Here is an 18,100-nt window from a genome sequence, read left to right as displayed (position 1 = left end):
ACAAAGTCAATCACTCAGTCCCTTTGTCCTTAAACAATGTCAACCTGGGAACCATGTGGGACCCAATCACTTAACTTTTCTCCTTGTCATGTTTCTCATTTGTGAAATGAGCAAATATCCACACAAGACACCTGTGATTTTTTTCAGAGGTGAGCTAGAGAGGGAGCAGACACACACTGAAGATGATACAACTTATTCCACAGCTATGGTGGAAAGCATAGCTATTGCACCTGCTCCCTGGACATCATTGTCATGAGATTCTACTATTATTATTATTTGATCCAAGAAACCTTGTGTCAAATTCAGCTTATAAATATGGCTAGGATACTTATTTTTAAAATTTGGATTAGTTAATGCTCTTCCTGGCCCCCACTGTGCCCTTGACCCAGTGCCATCGAGGGTTTTTGAGAAGCAGAATGCCAGTACTTGGTTTTATGCTGAGTTTAAGGGATAGGAAAAGCACTTCTCTCTCATCGCCCAACATTGGGTAGGTATACTTAAACACACATACCCCATATATATTATAATTATAATAATACTATATATTATTAGTCTTATTAAATGACAACAGCAGCTTCCATACATAGGACCTTAAATTCCAGGATCTTAAGTCAGAAGTGGACAGAAATCCTGCCACCAGATGGCAGTGAGGTTGGCGAATGCTGGAAACAATGCAAGTTTTATAAATGTTGTTCGTCTTTCTTGGCCTGAAATCCATAAAACTAAGTAGGTTATAAAGTCTGATCCTTTTGCCAAAGGCTCCTCCACGAGCCAGGAAGAAACAAGAGTTTTTTACTTATTGGCCCACAAGATGAAGATCAGAAAGAATGGTTAGTGGGTAAACTCATTATTCAACTACTCTTCATTCCTGCTTACATGCAAAAGAAGAAACATCCTGGATCGATTGGGCCGTGTCAATCATTCCATTTCTTCTAGCAGAAGCAGGGTGAGTGGCTTTGAGACACCATGATGCATTCATTAGTAATTCACTCAAAGCATGTGCCAAGGCCCCGACTGGAGAAATAAAGTCGCAAGGGCACATGACAACCAGACTTCTGGGCATACCCTTGGCAGATTCCTACACTTCCTGTTGCTGTGCACAAGGAACTAGATTGGTTTGGATCTGGGATGTCTAGCAGGCACCCCAGTTCTCCTGCTCATTGTATTATCTTTTCATGAATCAGCCATCTTGTTCTGGCCTTTTAGTCCACAGCCACTCCTGGAAGGAGCTGTTTCCTTTGCCGACTTCACTTCTGTTCCCAAAGGCTCCCCTCGGAGGCCAGAGGATACGCTTTAGGGCAACATTTGGTCCAGCCAGTTAGAGACCATCTACTGCCAAAGGAATTCAATAGCGTCACTCGCTGACACTAATCAAGGCACAAGTGTATGGAGATGGAGCAGCTGCATAGGAAATCCCCCTTTTAATTCGGCAAGGCCTGTGTCACACAGTTGGAACTTGGAAAAGGTTCCCATTCTACTTTTCACAATTGTTGAGGAGGGAATCAAGCCAGTCCCAGCCACATGCAAAGGCTAAAATTTCCATTCAAGGTGGGCTCCAGAAGCACAACTCCAATCCTAGTGTGGATGGACACATCCCTTTAAGTGACTTTACTCCCCACTGATTCAGTCACTAAGGGCACATGGGATTCTCAGCTCTTATCTAGGCACACACCAGCCACACACAGCAGAGCCAGCACAACACATAACGCAGGCAGGAGGCTCACAGGGGTCCACTGCATCCCTCTGGTCTTTCCACTCTTAGTAGCATCTCAGGCTCTTTATGAATAACTTCTTCATTTTGTTCTCTGCCATCCTGTGGCAGCTGTGTGGGTTTAACTAGAGCCAAAGAAGACAGTTTTGTTATAGAAAAAAAGCTTCACCCAAAGCCAACTTGCCTGTCACCCATCACCTCCGGGAGGCAGGACATTCTGGGCCTCACCTTCCTCTGTCTCTGGGTTGTCGCTGTGAATGCAGACCTGCTCTTCTTGAGACTCCAGCACTGGCACCAGCCACGGGACCTTTTTGAGACAGTCCTCTGTGCCATACCGCACTATCCTAATGTTAATCAAGGAGCATGGTGACAGGAGGCAAAAGGAAGAGGGTTATGAAAGGAGGCTGGAAGACTAAGAGTGATCGTCAGCTGTCATTCCATGGGCCAGTTAGTAAAGGTGACATGATCAGATTTAGATGGCAGAATGTGAGTTCTCCAAAGTCCTAAAACACACCGAGGGGGTCTGGGTGTGACCTACTCACTGCAGGGATGAGCAATGGCCCGTGTGCACCTGAGGACTTGAGGCTGCATTTCCCAGGTAATTTCCTGCCTTATCCTTCTCTCAGACATGGAAACCCTGAAGCCTCCATCACCACGTGTCCTAATAAATTTATATGTGCAATCTTCCCCCTTCTCTGGTGTTAACCAGTCTGGAGCTCAAGAGATTGCCCTACAGGCCATGGACCACTTCCCACCCCTTTGGTTCTCAAGGACAAAGTACTAGGAGGAATGCTATGCTTTCTCCCCCATGAAGAACTTCACATGGCTCCTACCAAGTAGGAGGGATGGAGGTTCTAGGAGAAGCAGAATAATTAGAAATGTTCTATTTCTGCCTAAGAGAAGGGAGACCAGATGATAAGCCTGAACTGCCCAAACAGGGCTTCAGATGGCCTCCAGGGAAGAGGAGGGCTGAGTCTTGTTCCAGTCCTGATTTACTAGAAACATTGAAAGCTTAGGGGAGGGAAGAGCCTCTTTTTAGTGGGTCAGCTTGGATGTTGAAAACTGAGTTCATGATGCTCACAGGTACTTTTTAACTGTGGGACAGGACCGGGGGCCGGGGGTGGATGTTGTTACATGAGCCAAGTTTTATGTATTTAGAAGACACACGAGTGGTACCATGATATTTCATCTATCTTTGTTTCAAGTCATTCAACTAATAAAATGGTGCTCAATGGTTAGGTCAAAAGGAATGTCTGTGGAGATTATTGGCCTTCTCAAGCACTGATTCCCATGACAACAGACTGGAAATAGACACCTGTCATTAAACCTCACACACATGCTTCTCCAATGATGGATCCCTAACACTGTTTTCTGCTGTTCTGTAGGAGCCTATCAAATTTATGTCATCTTTGGAGGTTTATGTCATGTCGCTCATCAAACTCTTGGAGTTTTGTTGGCTGGTTGGTTGGTTTTGTTTAATTAATTTTGTTTTATTTTGGTGTTAGGGATCTAGCACATGCTAAGCATATGCTCTACCATAGAGCTACATCATCAGCCCCAGACAACTTTAAAAGCAGCACTTGACTCCCATGTAGACCTCCTTTCACTGGAGGAAAAGAAAATACCTGCAGTCATTCTGTGGGCTAAGCATTTGGTCTTCTTTTAAGTCAAAAGGAGCAGTAGAGGGAGACGACACAGAGGGAGTCTGGCTTTGGCTGCTGTGACTGACAACCTTTGAATCGTCCCTAGGCCCCGCCTTGCCAATGCTGAGCCGCTTCCAAGTTTGTTGGTCTATCTCTGTCACGGGTCCAAAGTGCACAAACTTTTGCCTGGGACTGGCTGCCTTCTTATAGGCTCTTGCTTTACGGCTGGCAAAGTCATCTCGGATGGCAGTCTCTGCGTTGATTTCTGGTGAGGGCTCAGGGACACAGGTGTTCTGAGCATCTCCATCCCTGGTCAGAACCAGAAATCAGTTCCAGGCGATTCCAAGGCAAATACAAATCAAGATGAGGTCGAAAAGATAAAATCAAATACATGAAACATACTACCATGGCTAGAACACAATGGCTTTCCCATCAACCACTCAAATGAAGAAATAACCACTGTTCTTGCCGTGGTAAACAATGCTTTAAGTTTCCATTGCCTTCAAAGCATTAGTTCCAACACCACGATTGATAGTGTTAAGAAAACTGTGGGTGCAGTGCAATGGTTAGCTATTCAAAAATCAAGTTGAAATTATTTATAGTAAGCAAGTCTAGGAGAATAAATAACCACTCTTAGAAAGTCAGCTGGATAAAGAGGGTGTTTTCTGCTAACTCGGCTTTTAGTATTAATGTTTCCTCTCAGGCAGAACGTGCTTACTTCCAGACATTCTGTGCTGTGAGAGGCTCTCTTTCCAGCCATCAAAACAGAACATGAAACCCAGATAAGCACTCAATTCTCTGAATATTAAATCCTACCACTGTCTGGGGATAAAACCATGACACACCTTGTCTTTCCTGATACTTTCAATCTCTCCCACGTCTCCAAGTCAGCTTCCGTAATACTGGAGAGTTTGATGAAGCTTGGAGCCTCATGGTGAGGAGTATGTCTGCCCTGGATTCTCCTCTGGGCCAGGTCGTCCTTCTGAAGATCTGGTGCCTTTCTGAAAGTCGTTTCCATCGATTCACTCTCCTGAGCTCTTGTGACACAGGCCACCATTGTGTTCACCTCTTCTGCTTGGTCCTGGTCTCTGCTAATTTGATTCAGGCCCCCACATTATTGTAAAAGGCAAGTTCGAGGAAAGGGAGCAGACAAACAGAATGTCAAGCATGGAGACTTAGAGGCTGAGGGCAGAGTGAAATGATAGGAACATCCTTTGCCTTTTTCAAAAACATAGGATTAAAAGAGCTGTGGGCACCTACACAGGATGGGACCTGGGGCCCTGCACATGCTAGGCAAGTGCTCTACCATTAAGCTGTATCTCCAGCCCTTTGTGTTACCCTTTTAATACTGTAATAAGGCAGATTTTCTTTTTCCATCAATGATAGTCTCTAACTTGTCTAGGAAGCAAAGCTAGGGCAGGCTAAAAGACGACTGAGAATGGCTATTTCAGTTTGACAGTGACGATACCCAATTCCTACACTACGCAAGTCACAATAATGAATTAGAGTTTTCTAATTGACTCTCTCAGGCCTCTTAGAATGCTTTTTACTTCATCAGTAAATGTCAGTAATGGGATTGGCATGATCCAAACTCTAGGGTACTTTGGAGATAGCTGGAACATGGTTCTGATGGGAAACATCTCAAATGTAAACCCCCAATGGCCAGAGAGTACATTTAAGTTGATTCTGAATGTAAAGTTTCAACACTCAGCCTCACTCTGTTTTCACAGCATTAATATGGGTTGGCTACTGTAAGCATAAAGAAGAGAGCGTATAAGCTCTTTTCTCTGGGTAGTAACTATTTACTGTCCTGAATGCTGAACTGATAATCTTAATTGTTCTACCATATTAAATGCAGGTCAACCATATACTTAAACAGTCTATTACATTGAAAGTCTTTCATGTGCATGTACCAAGCATAGTGGTGTGTAGCTATGTGTAATCCTAGCATTTGGGGGATGGAGACAGGAGGAACAGGAGTTCAAGGTCAGCCTCAGCTTGCAAGTTCCAGGCCCAGCCTGTGCAACACAAAACCCTATGTCCAAAGTAAAGCAAAAACACATATCAGCAAACAATAACTGTTTACCAAGTTAAATAGTTTTGTTTATAGATTGGCTTTTAATTCAGTGAAGTGAAAGAGAGATAATGATAGTCTTAGTTTCACAGACCTCAACTCTCTAAAACGATAGGCAAAAAAAATAATAATAATATGTGAACTCCGTTTTTGAAATAAGGAAAACTGACAATATGATATGTTTTCCAGGATGAAATTCTACAAGTAGACACCTTGACTGCCAGCCCTCTCTTTGTACAAAAATCACTGGCCAAATCCCACATGATCACAATTTTCCTTCCTCAGCTTGCTTCAACGTGTATGAACTGATCACCTCTGATCTAAAACACTTTAGATCGGCAGAGTATGGGTTTCCAGGTTTTTGTTTTGTTTTGTTTTTGTTTTTGTTTTTGTTTTTTGTTTTTTGTTTTTTTGGTTTTTCGAGACAGGGTTTCTCTGTGTAGCTTTGGAGCCTATCCTGGCACTTGCTCTGGAGACCAGGCTGGCCTTGAACTCAAAGGAGATCTGCCTGCCTCTGTCTCCCGAGGGGATTCCAGATTTTTAACATTTTTGGAATCTTTTGCACATACACAATGAAGTATCTTGGAGATGGGACTGAAGGCCCCAAAGGTGATCTGGATACAATATTTTTAGTGCACCTGCATTTTGACTGTGATCTGTCATGTGAAGTCACATGTGGGATTTTCCACTTGTGTGGTATGATGTCAGTCCTTAAATGATTTTGGGATGACGGGAGAAAGATGGGAGTAGGAAATTCACTTGACAATTATTCCTGGGATAGTACCCATGGAAGTGTTTTATATGTGTGAGAAGGTGTGTGTGTGTGTGTGTGTGTGTGTGTGTGTGTGTGTGTGTGTGTGTGTGTGCCCATTCGTGAATGTTTGTGCATGCATGCATACATGCGTGGATATGTGATGTGTGTGTGCATGTATGCAGATACATTTGCTCATGTGTCATGACTCACATGTGGAGGTCAGCAGACAACCTCAGATGTTCAGTTTCACCTTCTCCCTTGTTGGAGACCCTCTCTTGTTTACTGCTATATGCTAGGCTATCTGCCTTGCAAGCTTCTGACATTTCTCTTGTCTCCATCTCCCACTGCCTGGTAGACAGGAGTGCACTGGACTCACAGACACTGGTGCTACTGCATCTGGGATCCTATGTGGGTTCTGGGAACCTAAACTCCAGTCATTAAACTTACATGACAGTTACTGACCTACTGAGTCATCTACAGCTCATGCTTTGCTTCCAATGAGAAACAGCCACCATTATTTGTCCAAGTTATCTTGCTTGTGTGAGAGACAAAAAAATAAGCTTTTTTTCCTCCTGTCTAAAAAGTTGCTAATACAAGGGACTAATATGAGGGTAACGGCTGTTTTCTGCCTGCTTTGAATGGAGTGGAGTGGCCTTGAATTGTTCTTTGAAAGGCAGCTGGACATGTCTAAGTGGCTAGTGATGCAAGCTTACAATGGGGGGAGGGAGCAAAAAGAGAGGGATGGGTACAGTATACAGACCACCTGTGCTTAATTAAGATTTTTCTCATATAGACACACACAGAATGCACACCTTTTATAGTCTAGATTTTTCTTGTCTGATGGTCCCTGTGAGAGCCGTTTGCTGCCACCTGTCTTCTCTATATCTTTTTTCTGGTAAGGTCCATACAGGAGCTGATTAAGTGGCACTATTGGCTTGCTTTGGTTCATCCTTGCCCTCCTTGCAGCAAAGTCATCTTTCTCAAGGTCAGGCAGTCGACAGGCGGCTTCGTCTTCTGACTCTGAGTCTTTGCTGTGTTGGGTCAGGAAAGGGTTTTCCTTCCGAAGGATGATATCCCGAGTAGCTTCTTTCTCATCACTCAATTGCTTTTGACTGACAGAGCAAAATCAAATGGAACTCCACATGTGATTAGATAAGAAACCTTTAACTCCCAATCTCCAGCAACTGTACTGTTACAGAACAGTCCTCTCGATGCTGTTAGTTTAACGGGCATCACCTCATTATTTTTAGTAGAGAGTTGCAGCACAGTTAGGATAGGCTTACAATCTTGAATTCAGCCAGATACAAACACTAATATATCATGTAATTTGCAGGGCTCCCATGAGCATCCATAAAAGCAAAATCCTAAATGGCTCGGAAAGTGACAATCCAAATTCTTTTTGTGAAACTGGGAACCAGGTAGGGAGCTCTTTACTGCCCATTTTCTTTATCAGCCCATTTGCAATGCACTCAGTAGGCACTCACTTTGGTTTGGGCTGAAAGAGCAGAAGAATGATCCTGAGAAATGAATCTGGAAGAAAACTCATGAGTGAAGCCATGTGCTAGAACACAGGACATGTGCCCACTATAAAGCCCAAGAGAGGTCTTTCTGCGACCAACTGAGCTGAATGGAGACATATGGGACAGATTAAAGCCACTCAGAGGATGACATACAAGCTGATCAAGCCCTGCATTCCCTCCATCAGCACCTGCTTCCTCCCCTCCAGTCCCTAGGCTCTCCACCTCCTAGGTCTGTTTCCTTTCTATTGGTGGAAGTGCAGGGCAGCATGGTAAAGGCATTGTGTAAAGGCCCTGCATTTTTGCTACAGATGATTTCCATTTTCAAAGGAGTCGTGAAGCCCTTTAAGTCCAGAAGCTTTAAACTGCCAAAGGCAATTTGATAGTGACATGTCAGGCAGAAAGCCTTAGGATTTCTCTCTCTCTTTTTTTTGTCCTGGGATGGGTGGTAAGCAAGACAGCAATTGTGCTCATGTGGCATTCAAAGAAAATCCCGTCCCTCCATTCATTTAAAAGACCAGTTCCATTTTTAAGTCACAACATGTGTGACTTAATTCCCTCGTTTATTGTATCCTTAGTTCATAAACATGACAAGCAAATGAAAATAATCCGATTTCTACAAAAGCACACCTACTTTGTATGGGCATTTAGAAAAATGATTAAAAGTTCTTGGGCTGAGGACATAGCAGAAAAGCAAACCAAAATAACTGGATTTCTAAAATATGTGTACCTGTTTTGTTTGGGCTTTATGAGAGGTGATTTAAAGTCCCTGAACAGAGGCAGAGCTTAGTGGCAGAGCACTTGCCTATGGCACACAAACCCATGTTCAATCAGTAGTACTGCACCCCACCCCCACTAAATGTGTTTAAAGTCAGGCAAGATGACTCAGTGGGTGAAGGGGCTTGCTGCCCAGTGTGACAACTTTCTGATTCTTGGAATCATGTGGCAGGTGAACTGACTCCCACAAATTGTTCTCTGACCTTCACATGTACACTATAGCACACTGGCATGAATACAAACACACACATGCACCTACTTGCTCACACACACACACACACACACACACACACACACACACACACACACACACACACACACAAATAAATAAATAAATACTAAAAAAATTTAAAGACTAAATTACTCAGCATCAAAGGACAAACATGTCTAGAATGAAGACAAGTGGAATTAATGTGGCTAAGGACAGAACCAGCAACCAGTCTACTCTGGCTGATCAGTTGGTCCACTGACTGTTATTTTATACTACAATGTTGCAAAGGAGGTCATTACCATGTAGGGACAGCCAATCTCCTCCTGTCTGAGATTTGAAAAATCAAAATAGGCTTGATCATATTCACAACACCTTTTCACCATTAGTCATTGTTCTCAATAAGATTTTAAAACAAGTGTTCGAGATGTTTTACTTCTTAGTAAATTTGTTATTTAAGGTATTGAATCCTGCCCTTAGAGTTGTACACTCAACTCCCAGTCTCTTGCCTAGTCCTTCCCCAAACTGTGTTCATTTTTCTCCCTTAAATCCTTGGTCAACATGCTTGGCAAAGATCAATTTAGATTGGCCAACTATGGCTGTGAAGAATAGTTAGTAGAAAATGACAGACCATTGCATCTCTTCAGAGTCATTATGCAAAAGCAAATTGATTATAATGATGCTGGCCAGTGGATAATGAACAAACGAGGTGTGCTAGAATTCCTCCTAAGTAGTAATTCTAAGACTAAAACTGCATGGCCTATCTGGTGGTAGATTAGTATTTTTCCCTGGTGCAAGAAGGGACTTTGAGAGCCCATCCCATGTGAAGGGTTACACTCTGGCCCTGGACACATGGGGAAGGGCCCAGGACCAGCATAGGAAGACTTGGTGGACTTTGCAGAGCCCCTGTTGAGGGCCCTACCCTGCCTGGGGAGTGGTGGGTGGATGGGGTGGGGGGTAGCTGGGGGTGGGGGAGGAGAGTTGGGGGTGAGGGGAGGGAGAGGGAGAAGGGACTTGAAATAAGCTTGTTCCCTAACTAGAACTAAAAAAACAAAACAAAACAACAACAAAAAAACTGCATGGCCTATGGTATACACTTATCCTCATTTTATCAAGTAGAAAGTAAGATTAGGCCAAGAAATTTGCACAAGGTCAAAGAGCTAGTGCATAAATTCGAATATAAATCAAGGCAGGCTGGGGCCAGAGGGCCTGCTCTATGACAATGAATAGACCACTGTGATACTGATTGGACAAACAACAATGCCAGGAACAGCTCTGAAAGTAGAACATCATATCAAAAAAGAAAAGAGGGGAAAAAAGTATTATCATTACCATGAGAACAGGAGAAAGGGAAGTAATTTGGTTACTAAATAAAGGGATTTTTGTGAGTTGTGCTTAGAATAGAGTTGTAAATTGCACTGCACTGCAACACTGAGAGGACTGTTGATAGCAGAATGCTAACTAGTCGTACCTCACAATTTTGCTCAACATTTAATGTTTTATGAAGCCCTTTCGAAAGGGAGCATCTCACATATTCTTGCACCCATGCATGGGGCAGATCATCAATATGAACCAAGTCTAAGACTAAAATTCTTTCCACTCTTTGACTGGGGGGCCTGGTTTTCATCTCTGAAAGAATTTGTTAAAAATAAAAAGTATGCATGTATGCAAATGGCCCTGCCAATTTACGATGCCAATCTGAGCTGTGCGAATCTGGTACCTTATGCATCTTGCAAGTCCAGCTGGGCTGCAAATTCCCCTAGTGTTTCTGTTTAGGCTAACTGCCCAGTGTGGCAGGACTTGTTTCAAGTGATGTCCATTTAGATATGCGTGCTCCAGAGAAGAGACTGAATAAAGCTTCTCTATCAATGGCCACTTTAAGATATGCCAGCTCTGGAATATCTTTAGTCCAAATGGAAAACTGTTACTATGAGCAATTCTTGTTCATTGTACGAATTCTGTAAATTCAGAGCTTTGTGGCCATCTTGGAGAAATGAAAAATGATGTAAATTTTTGGCTGACACTACTGACCACAAAATAAAATTGCATTGAAAGCAGATATGTAGAAGAATAGTCACAAGTATCTATGTACCAAAAATATTTCAATGACTTCTCTTCTGTATTATTTAGTTCTTAAAGGCAGCTTATTGTTAAACTGTTATATTTTTAATTTTCAATAACGATGAGTCTGAGACACTAGTACACAGACTGATGACCAAAAGAACCCTAAAAACCAGGAATTAGGACGTCCATTTTGCAGAGAATATTAAGGTCTCTAGTTGAAGTTTCACGGACGTAGTTAAGTAACTTTAAATCAATTCTACACAAGAAGCTGAGTCAGATTGTTCAGAATGCTAGGTTTGTCAATTGCTGGGTGAACATTTTTCACTAGAAGGAATACAATCCATATGTAATTTGAAATGCTGAACTCTAGCGGGGCCCAAGGGCACAAGTCTACAGCTACTTGGGAGGCTGAGTCAGGAAGATCACAAGTTCAAGACCTAGTTCAAATACAGAGAAATGCAGAGTCCAGCTTATGACCTGGCAACCCTGCTAGACTTATCAAAAAAAAAAAAAAAAGGAATGCCATCAAGGGAGATTACCCAATGCATAGGATAGGGCAGAAAAATGCTTGTCTCAAAATTTCTAAGGTTTATGTACTTCAAAGCATAGGAGATAATGATTAAGACTAAGGAAGGGAGAAAAGGGGGGTGGGGAGGTATCGCTGTAGGTGAGCCCTTGCTGTACAAGCAAGAGAACCTGACTTTAAATTTGCAGCACCCACTTTAGGGGAGTGGCTGCACTTGTACCCATAACCTCTGTGCTGCGGGGGGGGGGGGTGTCAAGACAATGGCATCACTGGGACTTGCTGGCTACCAGCCCAGCTCCAGATTCAATCAGAGACCCTGCTCCAAGGGAGTAAGGTAGAGGCTGATAGAGCAACATAAATGATGTCCTCCTCTGGCCTCTGCATGCTCAAGAGCACAAACACACACATGTACACACACACACACACACACACACACACACACACACACACACACACACAGTATAAATAAACTAAGGAAGAGTTGGCATTCTCTTTCACCCCGTTTACTTGGCAATGAGCAGCCAGCTTGGCTTGGCACTGAGGCTGTTCTATTGAAAGAAACTGGGCTCTCCAGAAAGGCCTGTTCGTTCTCTTGGGAATGTCATGGGCAACAGCAGAAACCTCCCTGTTACCCTGTCTCCAGGCACGGCAGACACATTCAGAGTCTCAAAGGTCATGCCTGTGTCTGTCTGGTGCCTAGACTGGGGGATCTGTGCAGAAATCAGCAGGGAGCCAGCATCTGGTACAGAGGGACGTGGAAGAGTATGTGTCTGGCACTGACTACATCTGCTGTTCCTCTGAAGATTTCTAAAATGTCTATTGTCCCTTGGAGGGTTGTCCCCTCTGTCATTAATTACTATGTGGTTGAGAAGATTCACAGACCAACAGAAAATACTGAGTGATGAAACACATGCAAATAATTAGAAGAGAACTACAGTCACGTGAGACCTATAATTCAGTTAAAAAATTTACTTCTCCAATGGGAAACACCAAATAAGAGAGCCCAAATCTCTATGGTATTTTAATTTAGGGGGCAGTGAATCTTGGGTTTTTATTTTACCCTCCTAAAAACAGAAATCTGGCTTCCTAGGCCTTCTCTTAGGGGGAGAGGTAATTAAGTTAACATGGTCATAAAATAAAATAGAAGAAAAAGCAGTTTATATACTTTTTTTAAACTGATGGAAACTGTTAATAAATATTAACTGCCACACATCTATTAAGAAGTCTTACTTTCTGTTCCTTGATGCTAAGACACGTCCTGATTTATTTTTCACAAGCAGAGCGGGTCCTATTGGCTTCTAACCTCATGTGAAAATGGAATGACATGCACCTTTGCTGTGTGTATATATTGGCTTAAAAGTAATGCACAGACATATGTGAGGGTCCCTGGAAAGGAAACAAAAAAGTGGTCTGTCTAGAAAGGTTGTCCCCCACCCTCCACTGTGTATGTCCCTTTCTTGTACAACACATGCCCAACAAAACAGTCCTTCCTAATTGAGCAACAGCCCTCAAGAATTATCTTTAGCTTCTTGTTGGGTCCAAAAATGTGATGGCCAGAATCCATTTGGATGTCAAAACAAGAGACTTGAGGTCAAATGCTTTGAGAGATATTGGCTTAGTTCAATGAGTTAGATTCTCACTTTCCACACACCAAGAATCCCCTGCCCCACAATTTGCATTTCATTCCAGTTAATCAACTTTTTGCCACATTAAAAGCAGGACCCCCAATCGAGGATAAACTTACAATGACTTTCAGCTTTCTTGTGCCTTATATAAAGTTAAGTGACAAAAATGTAGACATGCTGAGCTGATGGCATGGGTGTATGTGGCTTCAGGAGTGAACTAGCAGCTGAAAATTGCTACCAAATAAGCTCTTGGTGACTGGAGCAGATAAACTGTGCTTCTATTGGGGACATTCTCTAGGAATATTTATAGCTGCATCCACATGATTTTAAATGCTTTGTGGCAAAGTCTGAGGTGTGATGACATTAACAAGCTGCAAACTTGGGCCTCCTAGTCAACTTGGATGGCCCAGATAAGAAGTAAATCATATAATAACAATCATGCATGGAAGCAAAAATGACCACCTGAATATAGTGTCTCCCACCAGAATCACATTTTAAACCATGACTCTATGTTTGTATACTGAATGAGAACTGTTATCAAAGAACTCAATGTTTTATTGTAAAATAGGCTTCCCACCAAGTGGCACAGGTTACCTATGGAACTCCCAACCTGTGTACAACTTTGTGCTCTGTCATCTTATTCCTGTGTGTGCCCAATAAGCACCTTGCATTTCCTTGATCACCCTCTACTGCTCTTTCAAAGGCTCCAAAGGCAATGATTTTCTCAATGAATTTTAGCTAAAGGACTTCACAGAAACGATAAGGTTAAGGTATGTGCATCGGAGATGTAGAAATTTGATTTTGTATGTTTGTGTGCTTATCTGTATAACTTAGTAATACTCAAATCGTGTTCTAAGTTTAAAGAGGGGAGTCAGGCAAGTTTGAAAAATGGTGCATGGTAAGGGGATGGTATTCATTTCTCTATTCAGTTCATAGCTTGGCCTCTGGGATATAGAGATGCTTGAAGGACAAGGGAAAGTACATTTCCAACACAGTCAAAGAATATTTGGATATTCAGAAGACACATTATGATATTATTCTTCATTATTTCTAACACAAGCAGACTTTACATCAGAATTTCTAAAAACACATGTTTAGTGTAGGCAAAGTGTGGGATATCAAAAACAGGTAAGGAATATTTTCTTTTATGTGTGTGTGTTTTTTTTTTAAATCAACACAAAGCTACCCTACATTAAATCTATAAAAGCCAACACTGGCTACTTCAATCAAGAACTAAACCATGGAAATAACCACAGACGCAGCACATACAGAAACAACAGGCATGGGAGGCAGGTGCAATGCTTTGGTCAAAGTACCAGAATCCAGCTGCCAAGTCAGTTATGGCTAGCTCTACAAGTCACTTACCATCCTTGTATGTTTTGAATGTGAATGGTCACCAGGATACCCCACTGGCTCATGTGTTCATTGTTTTGATATCTAGACGATGACACTGTTTTGGGAGATGGGACATGGGATCTGATTGGCAGAGGTGAGACACTGGGAACAAGCCTGTGGGTGGGGGGTTGTAACCTGGCCATATCGATCCCATTCTCTACTGCCTGCCACAATAAAGCCAACTGCTTCATGGTCCCATGAAGATGACCACAGTGCCCCCACCTCCACACTTTCCCTGACACAATGGAGTAGAGTCCCCTGAAACCATGGGCAAAAATTAATTGCTCTTCCCTCAAATGGCTAAGGTCAGGCATTTTTTTTTTTCACAGCACTAAGAAAAGTAATATAGTCACCCATCCTTAGTTTCTCCTTCTGAAATAATGAGTGCATTAGTGACCTTTTAGAATGGAAAGGAACAGCAAGTATGAAAGGGATTTCAATTGTCAAATTGCTCTGAGCATCAATTTGTTACATAAGTACTGGCTGCAAGATTATTTGTGAAGACCACTGTGGTTCTTACATAAAAAATAAAACAAGCTTTTCAACCCCCAATAAAACTGTAGACCGGTAGGATTCCATGGCTTTGATTATTAAAACACTTCCTCTCACAGATCCTATGAAGCCAGTAGCAGTGCATGCTAATGCCTTTAGCTGTGATGAAGAAAAGTCACTGTTCCATTCTTAGCTTTTGAATCACCATGCTTTAGAAAATACATCGACAAATCCAGTCCTCACTACTCCTTCAGAGAACGAGTGTATAAGTCAGTTATTTCCTATGAATAGATGGTCCACTATTTCAAGACACTGAACATATTCTAACGATGGGTTGGTCACATGAAGTAATGAGCCATTTAGGAGTAGTATGAAAGTTAACATGACGCAAGCAATAGGAAAATAAAATGTTATTGCTAGGTAAATCCTGCAGCCCATAATCACTGACCACAGGGATGGGGTCTAATGAAGCACAGAGAAGCTCACATTTTATCTCCACTTTAACTAGCCAAGGACTTAGCAGAGGCATGCCCCAAGGCCGAATATCTATTTGTCCAGCACAGGGAAGAGTGATGCAATGGACATGTAGCAACTGGGGAAACAGGATGAGAAGTCCAACTTGCTAGACTGGGTCCAAATCTGCGGGCATGCAGAAGGCCAGCCAGGCCGGCCTTCAGCTGGCAGAGCTAACCTGGCAAAGCGCTGTGCTGCAGGCATGACCTTGATCCCAGCTTGCTCCAGCCTTCTGCGCTTTTGGCTTTCCACAGCATCTCTGTCTTCAGGAATGGCAGCCGGCACTGCAACCACATCCTCAGGAGACTGCTCCTCACCAATGCTGGGAGGAGGTTCTAACCCACCTTGAGGGCTGCTGGGGTTGTCTTCACCAGGGGACCCTGCTTCACTTCCTTCCTCCTCTATTGTTTCAGGATAACTAGTGAGTTGGACAACATGGCTTACTAAGCTAATAGACAGGTCAGGGAACAGACTGGACATTGCTTCCAAGACATTCTCTTATCACTTTTAACTAAAAAATAAACAGTCACAGCTTGGAATGTGATCCTGCTAATGTGAGGCCAACTTAGTGTAGCTAATTAATATAATGCATTTCTCCTACATACTGATCAAGGACTCTTGCAAACTTGATATGGAAAGCAAATTTATGTGTGTGTGTGTGTGTGTGTGTGTGTGTGTGTGCTGGAAAGGTAAAATTCATTAGTTTTGATCCATAAGAAAAATTTTTAACAGAATACTTCCTCAGTGGATAATAAAGTGAGATATTAAAGTACTTATAAGATTACTGAAGACAGGGACTCTTTCTATTTTATATTGGGTCCCCAAATCCTAAACGATTAGCACCCAGCACATAATCAATACTCAGAACTTAACAAATACTTGCAGAGTAAACATGTACATTAATACAGAGATTAAGGGCATAGTTTCCATCTCTAAAAGAATTATTCTAACCCTTGTCTACACTTGGTCTTCAAACCCCGTTGGTGCTGTTCTCATCTTTGTTTGCTCTCATGAGAGTGCATCAAGAGTCTTTTTGCATAGTCTTTGTACACCCACTGTAATCACGCTAATGTCTTTAGCTGTGATGGAGAAAAGTCACTGTTCCATTCTTAGCTTTTGAAACAGGGCAGCCTCCACAGGAGGACACACGTGACACATGTGTTTTCCACATTCTGTCAATAGGACTGGCCTCAAAGCATCCCCTCCTCAGCGAAGTATTTCTTGGTGCTACATACCTTCGTGAAATCGGTATTTTATGACAAGCCCTCTGGGATGCACTGGCCACTTACTTTCCTTCAAAATGGTTTATCAAAGTTCTGAACCCTCATTCCTACCTGAAGGGCCTTTCCCCGCCCAGAGGGGAGGTGGCCGTGCTCCAGCTTTTCCTGTATTCCTCCCTCTCAGCCTTCTTCTTTCTCAGAGGCGCAGGGACATAGGCTGTCTGGTTGCTTTTGTTCGGGAGGTACTGGTTAAAAGGCACTGCAGACTTCGGCTCGCCATGAGAAGTCCGTCGGGCAGACATATCATCTTTCTTCACATCTGGCAACTTCCGGTGCGGCAAGTCAGATTCGGAGTCGCTTCCTCTTCCTGGGAAAGAGAGGATGAATACTGGGAAAGTGTGTTGGGCTCACAGAGACACTGGGTGACATTGCTATACAATCAAGGGTAACTCTTGTGTGTTCTAGAATTCATACCTTGGAAAATGTCTAAATTAACCTCCTTTGGAAAAAGGCCTCCATTTCAATGAGGGAAGAACAAAAAAACTACAAGCATGTTTTTTGTTGTTGTTGGTTTTTTGTTATTTTGTGTTTGTTTTTCTTTTTTTAAGACAGAGGTAAGCATAAGTGTGCTGGGAATTACAGTAAGAAAGTGGCCAGGCTTTGAGCTTTGGCCACTCTCAAAAGAAAATCTCACCAGTTCCCCCAATGGGGGTTTTACTGATCTCTAGCCAGAGTCTACTGTGCTAGACATTCTGACAAGTATGCATTAGAAGTTGTCTTCACGTATCTTTAACTCTGCCTCAGAACACAGAAAAGATGCAAATTATGTAGTAGCAAAGACAGATAAGAATGGCAGGACTTGGAAAAGTGACCGGTTGGGCTTCACTGAGAGTTTACCTTCCAAGAGGTTACATCTTCTTTTATACAGTTTTCCCAGTTCCCTGAGCTGGGGACAGTCTTCTTCCTACATCCCTAAACATGATCATGTATTCTCTCCTGTTACATAGTTCTTTGTACCTTTGTTTTGAAAACCAGAGCTGTTCAGCACACAGCTTCTAAGGCACACCATTTCAGCCAATGGGCATCTCACACTCAGATGGATACACGAATTAGTTTGGCTGAAAGAGTGTTTTGTTTTGAATGCAAAGGAAATCTGCTCTGCCAACATCAGTCTTGCTCCTGGATCACAGCCCCAATACCTGTAACATATTCTTTTTACCAAGTCTTACGTTGTTAGATTTCCAAGGTCTATTAAAATGAAGTTATCATTAAGTCAAACACAAATAATATGAGTAACTGCTACTTTAATGCTGGTTGAAAACTCTTAATCAGTGAATGAGAGCATGACATCATTCTGACTCTGTTGATAACAATGACATTCATGCTTAAGAAAAGAGCCAAGAGTTGGAGCAAGGCAGAGTGGGCAGTGTGTAAGGTCAGATCTCCTCCATTTCCAGCTCTGCTATTTAGTAGTCTTCTTAACCTGGCTACTAAAGCCTGCATTTTCTAAACTGTAAAGTGAGGGTAATAATGCCATCTGTTTATGGGGCGATTGCAAGGGTTGAATCCATCTACAACTAC

At 42.6% G+C, this 18,100-nt stretch overlaps 1 protein-coding gene across 8 annotated transcripts in view; it reads right to left on the bottom strand.

The window, feature by feature from the left end:
• Limch1 (LIM and calponin homology domains 1) overlaps positions 1-18,100 on the bottom strand; it is a 314,380-nt gene that overhangs the window by 53,762 nt on the left and 242,518 nt on the right. For all 8 annotated transcript variants that reach the window (XM_035452755.1, XM_035452759.1, XM_035452756.1 and 5 more), the window contains one exon: positions 16,634-16,886. In XM_035452755.1, coding sequence (XP_035308646.1) covers positions 16,634-16,886 — 253 coding nt within the window. The remainder of the gene's footprint in view (positions 1-16,633; positions 16,887-18,100) is intronic.

The sequence above is a fragment of the Cricetulus griseus genome (assembly GCF_003668045.3).
Source record: "Cricetulus griseus strain 17A/GY chromosome 1 unlocalized genomic scaffold, alternate assembly CriGri-PICRH-1.0 chr1_1, whole genome shotgun sequence".
Lineage (NCBI taxonomy): Eukaryota > Metazoa > Chordata > Mammalia > Rodentia > Cricetidae > Cricetulus > Cricetulus griseus.
Note: the sequence above shows the minus strand (reverse complement) of the source record. Positions and strands in the feature narration are given on the sequence as shown.